This window comes from Stegodyphus dumicola, chromosome 9 (assembly GCF_044657685.1).
Source record: "Stegodyphus dumicola isolate Sdum_Otavi_A_Nest chromosome 9, ASM4465768v1".
In the NCBI taxonomy this organism is placed as follows: Eukaryota; Metazoa; Arthropoda; class Arachnida; order Araneae; family Eresidae; genus Stegodyphus; species Stegodyphus dumicola.
In genome coordinates this window covers 53089515-53109327 of record NC_140776.1, presented here as the reverse complement: position 1 = coordinate 53109327, position 19813 = coordinate 53089515, and the positions used below count along the sequence as shown (strand labels likewise).

At 31.0% G+C, this 19813-nt stretch overlaps 2 protein-coding genes across 4 annotated transcripts in view; one reads left to right on the top strand and one right to left on the bottom strand.

The window, feature by feature from the left end:
* Positions 1 to 10805, top strand: part of LOC118197342 (uncharacterized) — a 100583-nt gene extending 89778 nt beyond the window's left edge. For both annotated transcript variants that reach the window (XM_035368842.2, XM_035368841.2), the window contains exon 6: positions 1740 to 10805. In XM_035368842.2, the coding sequence (XP_035224733.1) occupies positions 1740 to 2363 (624 nt within the window). In that variant the 3' untranslated portion in view covers positions 2364 to 10805. The remainder of the gene's footprint in view (positions 1 to 1739) is intronic.
* A 676-nt stretch (positions 10806 to 11481) lies between these two features.
* Positions 11482 to 19813, bottom strand: part of Stoml2 (stomatin like 2) — a 140582-nt gene continuing 132250 nt past the window's right edge. For both annotated transcript variants that reach the window (XM_035368843.2, XM_085823434.1), the window contains exon 12: positions 11482 to 11723. In XM_035368843.2, the coding sequence (XP_035224734.1) occupies positions 11547 to 11723 (177 nt within the window). In that variant the 3' untranslated portion in view covers positions 11482 to 11546. The remainder of the gene's footprint in view (positions 11724 to 19813) is intronic.

Below are 19813 nucleotides of genomic sequence, written 5' to 3'. Positions count from 1 at the left end.
AATGCAATTCTCATTTTCTGAAGCAAGTGAACTCCGTCAATATTTCTCTTTTTGTCATTGTTCAAACAAGAGTATATTTTTTTTTACCTAGAAGGTCTTTAACTAGACCAACACGTCATGTACCAGTTGTCAGCAATGAGGTTTTTTCTTCCTGTGTTGAAAATAAGTGCGAAGAGTCCATAACAACTTTGTCTGTGCTGTTTTCCAATTTGTAGGGAACTTCAGGTTGTATCACTGCATAGATTTCTAAATTCCAGGTATAAAAGGTCTTTGAATCCATTAGAGCAAACATTTTAATGCTGTACTTTGCAGGCTTACTGGAAATATATTGCCTGAAAGCACATCTGCCTCTATAAAAAGTTCCTATTTTTTCATCGATGGTGACATACTCACCTAGCCTGTATAACTTCTTACTGTTATTTTACAAATAAGTCAAATACAGATCTTATTCAGGAGTAAGTTTATAAAGTTCTTTCCTTTTCATACGATCTCTATCATCATCACAACATGGCAGAAATAAATTTCTGTTATAAGATATAGTCCGGTTGAATATTTGCAGTCCTGTGCCATCAGTGGCCCAAATATCTTTCGCATGAACATCGGAGGATTTTTGTACTCTACGAAGGTAAAGAAGACTGATTAAGGCTTTTATTTTGATTAAATTACTTTTTTATTGCAGACATGGTATCTTTGAAAATTACCCACAATCTTGATCATATAAATGTTCGTGCAGTCAACAATGCTCTCTAATGTGGTATTATTGAATAGTAATAACCAAGAGTCTGTAGGGGACAATGCAGTTCTGGCATTACCAACATTTCCAGGTAATTTAGTGATAATATTCTGCAAAAGTCGTCTTATATTTTGTTTTGGCTTTTTTTTTTTTTTTTTAAATTTCATTTTGTAATCCTATCTTTCCCAGTATAAAATTCTCTTAAACTTGATGGAAACTATTTCGTCATCTGAATCAAATTCCTTTTCCGATGAAGTTTCATGAGCGCTAAATTGTTCTTCATCATCATCTCCATTTATTGATTCTTCATCTGTTGATACTTCTGCAAGTAATGTTTGAAGCCCTTTCAACTTTATAGCTGAAATAATGATGCATTTTTTAAATTCTTATACAAGCATTATTAAAAAAAAACGTGAATGCGAGAACTCGTGTTGGGTATTTCAGGCCTGGAGATTCAGTTTCTAGTTAAAGATAGCTTCGAGAAATATGACTTTCTATGCAATGGAAAGATGGTGACCTTCGAAGCAAGTACTGAGAGATTCAACCATTTTCATGAAAAAGGATTTTGCAACACATTGAATATTCGCCCCAGGCTTGTAAGACCCGATGTGCATTCTTGTGGGTTAATGCATATTTACAGGAATAAAACTAATTCCCGTTTTTTATTCTCAGGAAAAGCGTAGTAGATTGATTATAGAAAATACTAAGAGGATTTGGAATTTAAAATATGTATATGGTTGGTTGTACCATTTCGAATAAGTTTATATAGTGTTCAGAGTGCAAGCCAAAAATTTCATAATCACTGCATTTTCAAGCCTCAAATTTGCATTAAAGTATGCTTTGCTTTTTCTCATTTTTACTCATCTATCTTATATGTCATGTATTGTCTAAAGACAATACAAGTTATAACAGTTTTTAAGTTATTATTTGTCTTTATCTCTGTATTTCCAAAATTAAAGTTAGATTTTTGTTGTAAATTTTTTTAAATTGTATTTTCTTTCTGTAGCAAAATTTAGAAGCTCAGTCGCAAGCAGCGAAAGCAAGAGCTGCTGCTGAAGAAGAAAACAGGAGCAGTCCTTCAGATAATTTCAGCATGTGTCAGCAGGGAAATTCTCAGCAGCAGCAACAACAACAACAACAACAACAGCAGCAGCAACAACAACAACAACAGCAGCAACAACAACAACAACAACAACAGCAGCAACAACAACAACAGCAGCAGCAGCAACAACAACAACAAATGACTCGTTCCCAGCCGACTCCTCCTTCTGGATGCTCAACTCCAGCATCCACTGCCTCATCGCCGGCTGCACAGGATCTTAGTTCCAGTCCTTCTGGTATGAATGCTCCAGCTTCTTCAGTGGCTTCCACCTCAGGGGCCAATGTTGGTCCTTTGCCATCGTTCTCCACATCTTTGGCATTATCACACCCTGGCCTCTCTAATCCTCATGCTACGTCTCTGGCCATGACATATGCACAGTATTCTCTTCCTAGTTTTGCCCATGCTGGTGTCTTGGCTGCAAACTACACCCAAGCTCACTCCCATGCATCAACCTCGGCCGCCCATTTGCCGACAGCTTCCTCTACATATAGCCAGGCCCATTTGCAAGATCCTTATAGGTGGACTTAAATTTTGGTGATGGTATTGGATATTACCTCCCATAAATTTACTCTGTCAGACAAAGCAAGAGATAACATAAAATGTCTGATGGCAATCGATGCAGCTCGTATGAAAGGAGTGCACAACTTTGTGCATATACCTTTCTTTTAAACTTATATTTTTGAGTCTGCTTTTTCTGAAGGTACCTGTGATGTTGGTTCCATGTGCACAGTATTTCTCTCGTACTCGTACCCTAGTCTGCGCCTTTTTAAGATATTGACAGACTTCATAATGTTTGGAAAATCTTTATATTTGTCTCATATCATAAAAAGATCTGAATATCAGATTTTGAGACGGAATGTTTGGTATAATATTCCCATGTAGTAAAATGTTGGAAAGATGAACAAAACGCATGCCAAGAGTACTTTAAATCATCAAAATAAATTAATTTATGTTGTACTTCATTTTAAAAATTTAATCATAAGTCAAGTCATCGAGCACATAATGTTTTATGTTGGTTATATATATTTTAAAGCCATTTTAGCCATTTATATTTGTATCATATCATGTTATTTTGTACAATTATAATATTTTATATTCCGCCATACAAGTCGATATTTTTATGATTGTGTTTAATGTCCTTGTGCAATTGCTCTGAGCAACATATCCTTTTTATTTGCACAAAATAGTTTTGTGTTTGAAAATTGTTCATGATTTTTAACATTTTACTGTTATTAAGTCTTGTAATTCAGTGATTTTACAGGACAGAGTTCAGATACTGTCTGAATAAGCTTGAACCGAGTCCTGCAACCCTTTGTGTATATATATTCCATGACACCACATCTGGACTGATAAGGGTTTTGCCAAAAATTCAACTTGCCATCTTGGTTGCAATTTTTTTTAAACATAGTTTTTTTTTTTTTTAACTAATTTTTATCCCATTTCTTTTTGTCTGTAAATATTGTAATATTTATTTTTTAAAGGAGCAGTTTCCAAAATAAATGCATGAACATGCAGAACGTTTTTTCTTTAAATGTATGTTCATACATTTGTAGCTTTTCCAAAGCATGTCCATTTGCAAGGATAGTGGTGAAAATGTTTATATGCCGACAAAACTTCCTCATTTTGTGGAGGTCAAGTTTTCATACATTTAATCTGTGTATGGATTGTTCCTTGAATGCTTTCACTTAAATTAAGTGACTATTGTGAAATGTTTTGTCCGAGAGCTGAATATTGTTAATATTTCACTTTAATTCTTCAGTACAAGATGCATTAAAAATATCAGATGTGATTTTTTTGTTAAAAATTTCTCAAAATATGGAATTGTCATTACATTTTTTTGGTTTTTATGTTAAATTTCAGAAACGTGGCTCCTCCTTCAAGGCTAATACGAAGTGGTTTTAAACGCACATTTTTATATTTTATTCTTTAAAAAAAAAAAAAAAAAAAAAAAAAAAAAAACTACCTGATGTTTTTAGTTTTGTTATTTATTTGTTTACTAACTTTTTTGTCACACATTAATTTGGAATAATATATTACATCGCCATTAATTTCTACATCATAATTTCATACTCATGTTCATTAATCCTGTGATTCATTAAAGATTTATCATTAAAATGAAAATTTCAAGATATTGTAGATAGTTTTTTTAGGCATAGAATCAAGTATTTTGTATAGCAAATTCCATATTATCCTGTAATTTAAGAATATCAGATGTAAAGTGTTTTTTAATTAACTGTTTGATTATTTTAAGAAAATGAAGCATTGAGTTTTCTATTATGTCAGTATTTTGCTTAATACTTTGATATTATTATTATAATTTTAAATTTTAAAAGTATGCATTTTTTTGCATTTTTATTCTGCTCTTTTGGTCAGCTAATTTAGGCAAATAAAAACACTTAACTGTAGGCAGCTTTTTATAATGTGTACATTTAATTTGTTACAGTCATTTAGGTGCTTGAAGTTACTATTTGGGCCAGGTTTGCAGGACTTGTCAGGCTATGTAAAATATACATTTAGAAGTGCTAGATGATTTACATGGCTATAGAAGCTCTTCATTTTCCAAAGAGAAAACTATTCTGTACATAGCAGGACTGCTATAATTAATATGAAAAAACTAAAAGAATGGTGTTGGTATCTATAACACTTTATGCCTGTATATTTGAATTAGGTACTCTTTGCAAAGAAAAATTTTGTGAGTTAAATTTGTATTTCAGTATTATCTTGTAAAGCTTTATATCTTTTTAGATGAAGATGTTAATTCATGTAGCATTTCTCTATTCTTTTGGTGTATTTAAGAGCATGGCCCTCTTATCATGCGTGCCTATGTAGATATACAGTGCTTTGCTGTAATGTAAACAAAGGTGAATATTGTGGCTTGTTTTTTTTTTTAAACCTTATTCTTAAAATGTTCATAGCATAACAATATATTGAATAACTATCTTAATCATACTGCAGCTAAATTTCTAAATAAACTTTAAATTATTTATATAAAAGGGGTCATGTTATATGTATAAAATGCTATCCATATTCAAAACATAATGTAGAACTAATTTATAATAAAGTGTGCAATGTGGCTGTATAGGGAAATAATGAAGTTTTTTCTATATTTTTTGCATTAATTCAGTTACAAGTAGGTATAGTTAAAAATATATATATTTAATAATCATTAATTAATTTTAGAAATTTTTTACATCAAATTTGCAAATATTTTACATATAACTAGGTTATAGAAGTTTTAAAAAAATCATACTTATTTCTGTAATGCCAGTTTCTGCTCCTAGTGCATATAACATGACTCCAATTGATTATTGCCATGCAAAATTCATAGAATGCAGGATTACTTTGTTCGATATTATCATGTGTATATTTAATTAAAAATGATTTTATTTTGTGAAATGTATAAAGTGGAGTTATTGCAATGGAAAGTTTCCCTTAATACCAGTGAAAGGTTATAATCCTCCCCAATCTAGTTCAGACCTTAGTTTATTTTTAAAAATGTTCTATTATGTTGTAAATTTAAGACTTTTCAGAAGTATTTACCTTTTTTTTTTTTTTTTTTTTTTTTTATATTTTTTTTTATTAATTACTGAATAAATGTTTCTGAATTGAAGAAAGAAGATATCCCAAAAGAAATATTTCTTAATGCTGAAATAAATATTCTTTATCATGTTATGTATTTGAGAATACTTTCACAGGGTAAGCTTTCCATTTAAAAAAAAAAAAAAATGTGTTTATTTAATAAGCTTCTCAGATGTAAACTTTCATTTAGTATAATTCCATTAAAAAACTAAAGTGTATTTTGTGAAAGTTGTTCCTGTGTTATATTTTAAAGTTGCAGATTTCGAATTTTCAAAGCAGAATTTTATTTCTTTTTTACCTACTTTCAAAAAGCTAGGACTTTATATAACTGACTATTAGATTAGCAAATAAAAATATATTTGGAAGTAAACAATGATGTTTGTTAAACATAAAATTATCTGGTATAAAGGTTACCACTTCGTATTAGCTTCTATGTGTGAAACATTAATGAGATCTGTTTTATCTTTTATGTAATACATATTGTTTTACATTGATTGATTTACATTTACAAATGATTGAGGAAAATGGTTTTAATAATCTGCAAATACTAAGTTTTCAAACTCAAATATTATAATTTTTGAATGATTGACTAATTTTATGCTAAAAGAATTATTTTCATAATAGTGTTTAAATGTTTATAATTTGTAATAGTTTCAAGTTGATTTTATGCTTTTTTAAATTATTAAGACCAATTCTAATAATTTTCTTAATAAATTTTTTATATATATAAAATTGCTCTGTTGTGAAGTTGTATTGATAAATTAATAACTGCAAGTGTAAAAATTCTTGAAATGTGTGGAACTGGTGAATTTATTCTTGTAAAAATGTATTCTGTGTAGCAAACATGTAAATATTAAATTACCTTTGCTTGAATGAATGAGGTGCACTGTCTTCAGTTTATTTTTAACAAAATATATATTGCTTTTGTATATTGACATTTGTCAAGACTGTACACCTGTACAAAATCTTCTGTTTCTTCATCACCATACAAGCCACAAGTCAGGAAAGAAAAAAGCCTTTTTGTGTGTACAAATTTCAAGGTGTTGATAAATCTGAACAACTATGCATTGCTGTAACATATTTGATAGCAATTTTTATAAAACTAAGCTGCAAGTCACAATCTATTATGTAAAATGTTCTGAAAATTTGGTTGCATGTATGGTTACTTCCTTTTGCTACTGTAGATCCTGTATATTAAGAAATACTGCTTCAATATTATTTTTGGTGCAATAGGGTAGTGAAAATACTTATCCTACTAACTTTAATTCAGTAATTCAAAATGAAAAAATCTGCCATGTAGATGAAAGAATATAATTTGAACTACCATAAGCAGCAAGCATTGCAATAAAGATTTATAGCATTTAAAATGTATGTCTTAAAAGTTCATATATATAAAAGGTAAAGTATTAGTAGCTATGATTGTGCTGTAATATGAAAATTTTGTATGGAAAACCTTATTTTCAATTTCCAGAATTTCAAAATTTAATCTGCATGATGTTTTGCTGTATTCTTAGAAGTATCCATTAAATAACAGAAAGTTATCTTTCTCTTATTTATATTAATCCATTTCTGTTTTTGGATGGTAGATAGGCATCCAGGGGAAAAAATAGGTATTCAAACAAGGTAAAACTTTTCAAATCTTAATTTTCATTAATTTTTAAATGTTTTTATTATACAAAAATCATTAACCACTTGCGCTATGACTAAATTTCCTGGTTGCGGTGTCATGCGCTATAGTATAACAAGCGGTAAAGTGTCTCATTTATTCTGCAAGTGCAATCCAGAGCTGTAACTCGAGAAATAAACAATCTCGTTAGGTGACATGTGCACCATGTTATTTTTAAATTTTGCGATAAATGCCTATCGACGTGGTGTTCACGTAGCTCGCGGTATGAGACAAAAGCATCTCGACGTTCGTGGCACGTCTTTTTAGCACAAGTGGTTAACAAAATGCTTACTACATGTTTATCATAATCAGTAGATTTTATACATTCTTCCTGTTAATATACAAGTATTTTCATAACTAATCCACTTTTATTACATTTTTTAAATTCACTATCACTTTGAAATTTTTTTTCTAAATGCAGTTAGATTAAAATGGGAATTTTTTTCTTATTTGTAGAATAAAATAAAGGGTAACTCATTATCTAATTTTTTACCCAAAGATATTTTAGTAAAAAAATTGTTTTGTTTACCTGATTATTTTGATTTGATATATTTTAATTCAAATGGTTAAATTAAATATGTTGAATCAAAATAAATCATGTAAAATAACTAATTTCCCCCCCCCCCCCAAACAGTTTCCATCTAAAAACAGAATTGGGTGTAATTTTGAACCGTAGTTCGAAAGACAAAGAAACAGTACCTTTGTCTTAAAAATGTGGAAGCTGATTAAATGCATCATTTGCTCACTTAAGAACTATCAGCATTGAATGCATATTTCGTTTTATTTCATCAAAAATTCTGCAATTTGACATATTAATACTTCTGGTATTAAATTTATTTATTTTAATAGTTTACTGTTGGGAAGTGTTCTATGTAGATAATTTTAGTTTCATTGTGTATCTAAGTCCTTTTTATTTCATTATCAACTCGGTCATAATAATGCATCATTTAACACATTCTTCTCTAAAAAGTTATTATACACAGTTAAAAGCATTGGTAAAGATTTGTAAATCTTTTCAGAAATTTTTGGCTGCTAAATAAGTAAAACAATTGATATAATAGAAAATAGTTAAGAGGTGAAATGTGCATTTAAAAAGAAAACTTTATATCTTAATAATAATGATTTGTATATTTTTATTTCATTTAAAAAGAGTCTGTTTTTGAAAGTTTTACATTAAGTGAAGAATGATTATTGAGCCAGTTTCTGTATTGTAGAAGCAAATAGTTCTTCAGTCTGTTTCTGAAGTATATAGATTTTAATGAATTAAAATCTGTGTTCTTTATTAATATTGTTTCGCACAAAATACCAATTTATTTTGTTAGAGCATTTATTTCAGTCACGTGTAAGTACTTAATCATAAGTGCATATGCTTAACCATTTTTAATTATGTGAAATCTGTGCAAATAATTTCCTTTTGTATCTTTTTGTAAGGCCTTATAGTATCATTTTTTGTATGAAATCTTTGAAATATTAAATTTAATAAGTTAAATATTAAATAGACAGGTGCTGAAAGCTTTTTATTTGTAGGTTTTTGCTGTTGACTGTTACACGTTTGTTATTTAGCACATTTGTAATTTTGGTTTTAAGCAGTTTTATTTGTTTTGTTACCAGAGCACTTGTTTAATTACATTTATCATTTTCTGCTCCTAAACATATGGAGTAAATTCGTATAAAACCTCCATACATATTTTATAGTTTATACATTGGAACATTTTTGTGTATAACTGAAATTGAAGTGTCATTTTATGTGCCATTCATAATGAATTTTAATCTTTCATGAAGCCAACACTTAAAGCCATGTTTTCACAATCTACTTAATTTCATCATAATATTTTCCATATGACCTTGTTTTTAATATGTGTTTTACTTAATTCAAATAATAGTTCTCTCGACAACTCGCTGTTCAAAGATCAAGCTAGTTGCATGTTATGTCAAAATTTAAATCAATATTAGGATGTGATTAATATAAAAACATTCACTGCATTGTCATTTTTAAGGAAATTGTTAGAATATAGTAATACTCCAGTTATGAAAATAATACGTACACCAAATGTCAATCAGGAATATTTTTAACATGAATATAGGAATTTTTTCCCCCCATTACGTTTGTGATGAAATGCTACTAAATGCAGTGTTTGTAATCAAAGATTAAGAGGAATTTTGCTCAGAATAAGTTTATGTTGTTACATTATTCGTTTTAAATATTGAGCATCACCTAGTGAAATTGTCTTTCCAGTAAATTACTGTAGAAAATGAGTGCAAATGTTTCTTAATTTTTATAATGTAAAAACTTTATATTGCAGTATTATGAAATTCTTATGAGATTTTGAATTTCATGCATATGTGACTAGTATATGTATATATTAAATATTTAATTTTAAATTGTATATTATAGCTGATATTTTTTATGCATCCAACCCTTAAATATGAAATTATATAAGTATTAAGTTTTTAATAGTAATTTTATGTTAATTCAGCAGTATAATGAAACTGATAACTGAATATGTGACTGATGTAATCTTTGGTAAAAAGTACTATTATATTTGGTGTATTTTAAAAAAAAACTGCTTGTGTAGTGAAGTACAGATTTTATGCAATTTGTCAAATTGCTCATATTCGGCGATGTAATCGAGAAGAGTAGGAGTACATTGTGAGGAACTGAATAAGAGTGCATGTTAGAATGAATGCTGCACAATTTACTGGCGTAAATGCAGGTTTTGATGCAGTTGAACTCCACATTGTTTCGTTTGCTTTTTTGGGGGAGGGGGGGGGACATAGTTTTCCCATGTTTAATAGATACATCTACATGGATTCAACATGTGCCTTTTTTAAAATTTCTTTTGTAAGGATAATTGCTATTATTAGTTTCTCATTTATGTAATATTTTTTACTTAGAGTGATCAAAATGGATAACTAGAAAAAGTAACAAGGATATTCACATAATAAAAAATGTGCAATATTAGAAAGGTATTTTTTAATATAATTGTAAGTTATATGTAAAAAAGTGAATATTTTTTTTAATGCTACTGTAATAAAATCTGTACTTTATCTGCAAAATTAAGAGGGGCATTGCTAATTTATGATCTCAAGGTCAAGCATTTTTGTGACATAATAAATTTGTTTTTTAAATTTTTAAAAAGCTATTCATAAGTATTTTTTAAATGTATGTATATGTTACTGTTTGTCCTACCTAAATTTTTTATGACTTTTGTTTTAACATTTTCATGAGCTAAATTTAACTCATTTTTTATCTTCACTTTTCTTAAGAAGGTAAATTAGATGTGATTTTTAAAAATTGGTTACCATTTAATTTTGGTGCCAAATTTTGTTTTATATGTGCGAGTCCTTTTACTCTGCTTGTTCATGATATTCAGATTGTACTAAATGCCCGGTAATTTTTCAGCCAGATTTAATGCATGAAATTATAAATTTCTTTGGGTAAATCATATCTTAATAGAAATTTATAACCACATACTGGATAAAATATATCCAGTCTAATGTCAACAATTTTCAATGTATATTAAATCAAGTGTATTTTGTTTTAAAAAGTTTCATTAATTTATATGCAGTTGTTGGTATTGATTAAAAAAAGTATAAATTTGAAAATTCAGTTGGAAATTTAGGTATGTTTTGGTACAGGGTATATGTAGTTTTAATGTCAGTCAAGACTTGTTTCCCTGAACATGTGTTGTGTAATTGCTAGCTTATTAAATGGATTATTTGTATCCAGGTTGTGCTTTACTTAACACTGTGTGCATATTTTAAAATCTTTAGATAACCAAATTATTTGCCAACTTAATTCTCTGAATCTGATTAGAAAGCAACATAACATTGGTTTACTGTTTTAAAAATTAACTTATGTAAATAGTTCTTGAAAGATTTATACCATGCCAGATTTGTTAATGTCTCGCAAGGTACCTTTTAAGATTTGTCAATAAACTTATACGATTATCGAATGATATAAAAATAATGAACTGCACATTCCTCCCTCCATGTCTGCATTTGGTATCATTGATCCTTTCTTCCAAGACAATATATAAATTGCCTCTATTATGCCAAACCTGACAAATTTCTTTAATTTCAAACATTAATGCTTGATAAAACTAAATTTTGGTTTCAATAAAATACTTGCCATCCAGGCTGTTTGGAAGGACTGAATTACCAATTACATATCTCGATCTAATTCTGGCACTTGCGTGCTAAACAAAATACGTACTGCCCATCCCATTATAATCAGAAGAAATTTAAAATCATGTAAGAAAGTTAATTTACCATGCACGATTCAAAGATTGCATTAAGTGTACTGGAAACGGTCTTCTTGTGCAATTTTTCAAGTTTATGAATAAAATAAACACATCCAAAAGCAACAAATGTGCATGACTTAAATCATGAGATAATTCAGCGAGGTACAAGATTTATTTATTAAAAAAAAAACAAATTCAAATTTTTTAAATGCCTAAAAAATGTTAATTAGTCCCATCTTTATCTTTTTTAACTATATTATGTTGTATTGGAGGGGATTCAACATTCTGTTCATCATCACTGATATATTCATTCCAGTCTTTCTCAATAGATTGGGCAGAGTTTATTGCTTCTATGCTTTCAGATGTTCTTGGAGAAATATTGTTATAAATTGACATTGCCTAGAAAACAATATTTACATAAGTACATATATACATTTATGTCACATACACAATATAAATGTATATTAAAAACATAAGAATGCCTCAACTAATGAGTACATTGCAAAAAAATCTAATCACTAATTATTACTAAATGCATTAAAAGAATAACTGCAAAAAGTGAGAAGTGGCAATACTGTTCAAAATAAAACTTTTTATCTCCAACACGTTAAACCATTCAGTAAAATATAAGACACTTTTATTTCAAATTTAATCTGCTGTTAGTATTACATACTAAGGGATTTAAACGCAGTTCTTAAATTTTTTTTTTATACTTTTCAATCTAATCAATTTAAATCAGAAATATGAAACTATACTTAGCTATATTCATAAATTATCTATTTTCTCTTTGTCATAATAATTAATCTAACTGGAAGTTTAAAATAGCCTTATCTGAAAGTAGAGCCGAAGGACTACAAATCTAAAATGCTTGAGGTATAAACTTCTTGTGCAAAGGGCAATAAATAAAGCTTCATTCATCAAAATGGCTCGAAAATAAAACAGCCCGATATATATCAGCATTATAATTTTACCTTCTTAATAAGCAATATATACAGTCAAAAGTCGTTAATTCGGACACCCATAATCCGGACCTCAAAGCTAAAATCTTTCTGCACATGTGCCGCGTTGACGCATGCTCATAGGCGTTTTACGTGTGCGCGCAAGACATTTACGACTGCGCATATGCGTCTCCGCAAGCGCAGAATACGTTTTCGCGTGCGCGTTTAATGTATAACGGACGGTATAAGCTAAAATTATCTAATTATCTATTTCAGTTAATGTTGATGATTGCGTTGTTCCTTAATCTTCGAATTGGATCCGGCTTATTTTTTTCCAGACTGTAAGAGCAATTTTATAAAAGTAAGCTTGAACTTTCGATTATGTCAAATAGAATTTCCGATGCTGGAGCTCCCAAAGGATCTAGAAAACGAAAGTATGTTTCAATGTCCATCATACAAAAAATGGATAAAGGTATATCCTGTGTTTATCTAACCGTTCCGAAATCTGTTTATCAATTTCACGCTGCTCTGCGCGGGGCGCAACGAACTGGAAGTTGATCTGTCAGCACTATCGTTATCTTCAGGGCAGATGTTTTAATTTTATTCGGCTTATAATTCCTTACTAAATGTAGTATTTAATCTTGATGTACTCTGTCTTTGATATGATTTAAATCAAATTCCTCGTCATTATAAATATCACGAATACATATCAAATAGTTTTCTGGTTGCAATTTTCTAATTTCGGCTATGCGTGATGTACGCATGCGCGCGTTTTAAGAAATGTTTAACAAAGTAAACAAATAAATATTAAGCTTTTTTTGTAAATTTTGATACCCTTTAGATCATAATTGCTCATTATTTTATAAATTACAGTTTCATATTTTTAATTTTATAATTTCTGCATGCCATCTTACCAGATTTAGGCTGATCTATAATCCGGATTAAAGACTTTTGACTGTATATAAAAAAAGAACACAAACAAAAGTAGAAGTTGCATGCATTGATATGAATAGGTTTTAACAAAATACCTTCATAAACTACAAAGTTCACTTTTTTCTTTTTTCTTTTTTTTTTTTTAAGCTCTGAAGCTATTAATTTTGTTTTGGCATTTTTTGTTGAAAACTTCAAATGTCCATTTCACTTTTCAAATCGTTGGCACCAAATATTATCGCCCTGTATTATATTTAAAGAAATTAATGATGAATCTGCATAAATATATGCATGTTTCTCACACTGTGATAAAACAATGGTACCTAGAGCCATCAAATTTTGAGTAACGTATATCTCCACCTGAATATGAGCATCTGGAAGTAAAGCACTTAATAGTTTTTAAGAAACTAGACAATTTCAAAGCGAGCAATGGCAACACTGTATTTAAAGAAAAAAAAAAAAAAAATTATCTCCAGCTTGCAAAATTGTGCATTGGAATATACAAATTATTTTGTGATATTGCTGTTGAGTTGATTTTTAATGTTTAAGTGCAAAGAACATATTTAATAAATAAAGGTAATACACAAAACATTAAAAAAGCGCCGCTTTGGGTGCCTGCTTCACAATATAAGACAACCAAAAGCTATAATTCTTTACAATAAATATAAGAATTTCAATCTTGTAGACTTCTTGAATTTTAACTCGCAAATTTTTCCTAAGGCTGCAAATTAGAAATTTTATTTATTTTTTACGTTATAAAATGTGGCTTACTAATGCTGTACATTTCCATTAGAAAAATTCTTATACTGTATTATGATTTCTTAATTAAGTTCTGATTAAGTGTATCTTAAGAATTATTACAAAATCATTAAAGGAAAAGAGCAAGTCTAAAATTTAAATATTTGTCAAGGTATCAAGAACTTCAATTCAACTTTTGCCTATGATTAACTGAAATCTGTAACATGTGCAAGCACAGTAAGCTTGTTAAATTAGAAATTTTCATTGTAATTAACACTAGAACTGCAAAGCAGGGTCAGTTTGACCCAAACCTATGTATAATTTGTCACCAAGCGAAAAGTACAGATTGCAAAACAATTTCTTTTCATGGCTTGATAATTTAAGGTAAACAATAGCTTACTAAATTTGAAACTGTGTAACATAAATAAATTTCGGATTATTAACAGGGGTCATTTTGACCCATACGAAATGTTTATGCTTAAATGACGAAAAACAGATGCATTGTCTCGGAAGTAAATGTAAAGTATATCTGCTTCACCTTCCAATTCCTAAAATGGACTGCACCAGCAAAGGAGGGAATAGTGTGGTTCGAAACACTAACTGCATTCGAATGCAGTGAAAAATTGCAACGAATCAAAAGGCCTTTTTGAAGTTGCTTTTATTCTATATTTAGTATAAGGATAGATAAGATGCCACAGTGTTGTTTATGAGTGTTCAACATTCTTCAGAAAGCTTTGCAATATTTACAACAATTATCTGAAAATGATTCAGACGATGGTGATAACGATGACAGTGTTTCGATTTCAGTAGCGAGTAAGAACAGCTGCCTGCTAACGAAGAAAATTCGAAATCAGATGAAGAAAATGAAAGTGATGATGACTCTGGCAGTGCCCTAACAATCGCTGGACCTTCTCATTGCAATAATGATGATTATTTATCAAACAACAAAAATTCTAAGAAAACAGACATATGCCCAAGGAAGTCCAAAAAGAAATCAGCAGTAACATTCAAAGTTGGAAATAATGAAGTTTGCAAAGATAAGAAAAGTAAAATATTTTGAAGGAATCAAAATCGCAACAACAACCTTGTAATTTTAGCGTACATATATTAAAATACTCAACAGATTTCGAGGGCAGCTAAAGGTCCCTCCTCATCAGGAGAACGAAATTACTAGAAGGGGGAAAAAAGAAGAAAAAGCTTCGGCAAAGAAGTCTCAGAAACACGTGGTCGTTATCAGCACTGCACATGGTTGTAACCGGATTTTGAATCAGAGTTACACTGGCCGCCTACTTTTACTGAACCAGGCTATCTGATCAAACATACAACATGAACCTCAATCGAGGTTCAGACTTGGTGCGTGAAGGTGCAGTTGCCCCTCACTCCTTATTTTTTTATTTCACGGATTTTTTTGCATTTTAGTCTACGTGTTATACGTTTGATCAGATAGCCTGGCTCAGTAAAAGTAGGTGGCCAGTGTAACTCATTCAAAATTCGGTTATGACCACGTGTTTCTGAGATTCCTTTGCCGATGCTTTATTTTTCTTCGTTCTCCTGATGAGGAGGGACCTTTAGCTGCCCTCGAAATCGATCGAGTGTTTTAATATATGTACGCTAAATACAAGGTTGTTATTGTGATTTTGATCATCACATTGGCGTGTTTCTCTTCTCTTCTATTCTATTTTGAAGGAAGTTCAGGGACCAACTTCCTCATAGACCTTTTCATAAATGAAGGGATATTGAAAGCATATAAAGAAATGCACTGGAGATGAAGCTCATCAGCAGGTTTTATCAAGCTGATTACAGCTTGATAAAATTTATTTTACCAGAAGAAACATTTCACAGCTCTGGAATTTTCCACAAATATTCATACACCTCTTCACGGTATCACAGAGTGCAATCAGTAGTTACAAAGTATTAAGAAGGTTAAATGCAACACAAAGGAAAGCAGATTTAAAAGTAAGTTCTCTTGGTTATCTCAATACTCCAAATTCAGCTCTGATTTAACAAGTACTGTAAAACTGATCCTCTGTCTGGTCTTATTTAGTTTTCTTCTGACTGCCGAGAAATCTCGGTCACATCTTGAAATTACTGGAAGTCATGAGGGCCGGATATGGTTAGAGTTACATAAAGGATCAATTACAATACTCATTACAGTTATACGTAGACTGGACCAGAATGTCACCAAGTTTGGCGACTTTCAGACATTTCTCGCCAAAACTGTGGCTAGCTTGATGATATCTCGCCATTTATCCAATGCTAATAGACTTGTCCCTGTACCCTTACCACAAGCATTGCTTGTTTAGATTTTCATGTTATATTATATTACACACAAAATACAATTTCACATACAGGGGTTGGACAAAAATATGGTAACACCTTAAAAAAAACATGTTTCTTTGCTTAATATGGTGTAGGAAACCCGTTGGCATCCAAAACAGCTTGCAGTCTTCTCGGAATGGATAAATACAGTTCCTGTATGTTTGCCAAGGGAATATTATACCATTCTTCCTGCAAGACGGTGGCAAGTTCAGATAATGATGTTGGCGGTGGATAACGAGAACGCACTTTCCGTTCCAATGTAGACCACAAAGGTTCGATAATATTCAGGTCTGGTGACTGTGGTGGCCAGGGGAGATGGGACAACTTATCCTCGTGCTCAGAAAACCAGTCCTGGACAATGTGAGCTGTGTGAACAGGGGCTTTGTCGTCTTGGAAGACACCATCACCATCGGGGAACAAAGTTTGTACCATGGGATGAACTTGATCGGCCAAAATGTTCACATAAGTCTTGGCAGTCATGTGCCCTGACACAGTTATCATGGGGCTAGCAGAGAACCACGATATGACTGCCCAAACCATAACAGAACCCCGCCATGTTTCACTCTTGGCAACAAGCAGTCTGTATTATAGGCTTGAGATGGCGTTCTCCAGACGTAAACTCGGCCAGAAGTGGGAAACAATGTGAAAGAAGACTCGTCAGACCATATTACTCACTTCCACTGCTCTATAGTCCAGGCTTTATGACTTAAACACCACCTACAGGCATTAGCATCACTGATGAGTGGCTTCTCAATTGCAGCACGGCCAGCAATTCCCTGTTTATCAAGCTCCCTTCTAATTGTTTTGGTACTCAGAGGGTTCGGTAACACAACATTCATTTCAGCAGTAACTTTTGCAGCTGTGGTCTTCTTATTTTTCGTCACAATTGCCCTTAATGATCGTCTGTCACGATCACTCAGGACACACTTTTGTCCGCGCTGTGATTTAGCAGATGATGTTTTTCAGCTTTTCAAATATGCGGAATAAATCTTCGATACAGTACCTCTTGAAACACTAAACACCTCGGCTACCTTGCTTACGGAAGCACCTACCATAAGTGCTCCAACAATTTGCCCACGAAGTCTTTTAACTCTGACATAATGCAATGAGAACCTTACAAAACAGTACTCCGACAACAACTGAACCGTTTAGCACATTTACGAAGTTGTATAGGTGGCGTCAGTAGTCAAAAATGCCAGCGCCACCTACATATTATTTTTGTCCAACCACTGTATATGCTCATTTAAATTATTTATATATGAACTAAATTTGTAATAATATGAATAATGAGCCTGTTACAGTAGAAACAGTATAACATTCTCTTTGCTTGGAGGGGCAGAAACAAATCAATCAAAACATTACACCATACTATTACGAATTTTGTACATAGATGATAATTTTCATGAAGTTGTATTTTCTTTTTTAATGTAACATGAAACTCTAAAGCAGCAAAGCTTGCCAGAAAAGTAAGAATACAGGGGGCAAGTCTATTTAACATTGAGTAAATAGCTATCTCACTAACTTGGCAACATTTGGATTGTTCCTTGATAAGCGTTGTGCTAGACTTCTTAAAAGTTTGTTATATTTTTATGTAAAAAATACCGTATTTGACGGCATATAAGACGCACTTTTTTTCCTAAATTTGGTCTCAAAAAAGTTACCTGCGTTTTATATGTGAAGGACACAGTCTCATACATGAAGGTAATTGCATTCAATAATAGTTTATTTGGCTTTTAGGAAACGTGAGAACTAAAAGAAACCACGCTATTGAAACTTTTTTCCCTTGTACGTGGCCGTCTAAATAAGGGTGTGTCTTATATGCCATCAAATACGGTAAGTAACATGTTGCAAACAAGAATGGAAATTGTAAAAATAAATATATTGTTTCTTTTAAACCAAAATAAGCATTTATTTCACTTTTTATTTGAAATACTCTGGCTGATCAGTTTCGATTTTGCTTATTCATCAAATCCACATATTCATTGTAAGTGGTGTGTCAGAATTTAAAAAAAATCAAGAATCGTATACTGTTTACTTTCTAGTGGTATACTTCTCGCATTATTTTGGGACATATATGCCTTTATTCAGCTTTTCCAGCAGTTCCACTTTTTGATTGATTGATATCAAAACACACTTTTGCTTTGTAGATCCTGCTGCAGCTCCAGAATTAGAAACTCTGACATAATCAAAAATTCACTTTTTAACTTCATAAGATAACTATAATGTGCAAAAAATAATAACTAGGATCAAATTACAAAGGAAGAGCTACATAGATTTAAGGATTTGCTGCATTAACTGATCTTTGGGAATCCAATTCTTCATCCGTCCCTGCTGCTGTGCCAACAAAAGAAAACAAGCCTATGCAATATTCCACTCCGAATAAATATGTCTTGGGTCACTTAAAGACCTTATGTGTGGTCATGGACAAAGTGAACATAGTGTCAATCAATTTAATGTCATTGGCCACGTGCATGATTCCCTAGCCAGTAGTTGCTTGAAAGTGGCATGCTGGAAGAAGTCCGACTTAGGAGAAAATTTACATTTATAACACAGCTGTGTTTCCATTCTCCATTTTAGAATTAGCAAGGAAAGGGAAGCTAGCAGTTCAAAAATCTAAAAATTAGATCATTCTATATGGATTCGATTTCACTTTATTATTTTCAATAATTTAAAAAAGAAAAACACTTGTAGTTCAATGAATTTTTTGCATGATTACCAGATAATGATTCTAAAGTAATAAAACTTTGTATTAATAACTCAGACAGGAAAATTTATAAATTATTTGCATGAAAATTCTTTCAGCACCTCAAATTCAACAAAATTATAAAGGAACTAGTAAATTGCAAAAGAATATCACTGAATGGCATTTAAGGAAGGAGGAAAAATCAATCTCAAATTATTTATTAACTGATCCCTCAATACAAATTGAAAACAATTCCAGAAATGAACACTTCTGAAATTAGGTAACTCGGCCAAATTTTGTCATTTGGGAATCAAACTTTGTGTTTTATTCTTTATAAGGAAATTCAGATTTCATAATCCTCATCCCTCTAAATTTAAAAATACCAAAGTAAGAATCTTTGCATCATTTAAAACCTTTCTGTAGTTGGAAGTATATGTCTATGACCACTGGTTACAAAAATACAAGCCAACTAAGACATCTGTGAACACAGTATATAATGTTTAAATGTGCAATGCCGATCTAATAAAATTCTCCAATATATTTTTTTTAATGAAAACGGATCACTATTAGATGGGAGGAAAATATTAGTTTGTTTTTCCCTATGTACACTGCACAAAAAAAAGTAGGACAGTTCTATATCCCATGCTACTGGGCCAATTGACGAAATTCAAGTTGCATTTTTCATGCCTCAAAAATGCGACTTAGGATATATATTAGATTTATATCTGGCACTATTCTAAGTAATTTGACATAAAATCTGACTTTTTCTGAAATCACATACCAATTATTTTACGTATTTTGATTCTACGACTCAAATTATGCCCAAACATTAAATTTTGTAAAAGTTGGTGCGAAATTTACGAAGAAATTCAAAATTTTAT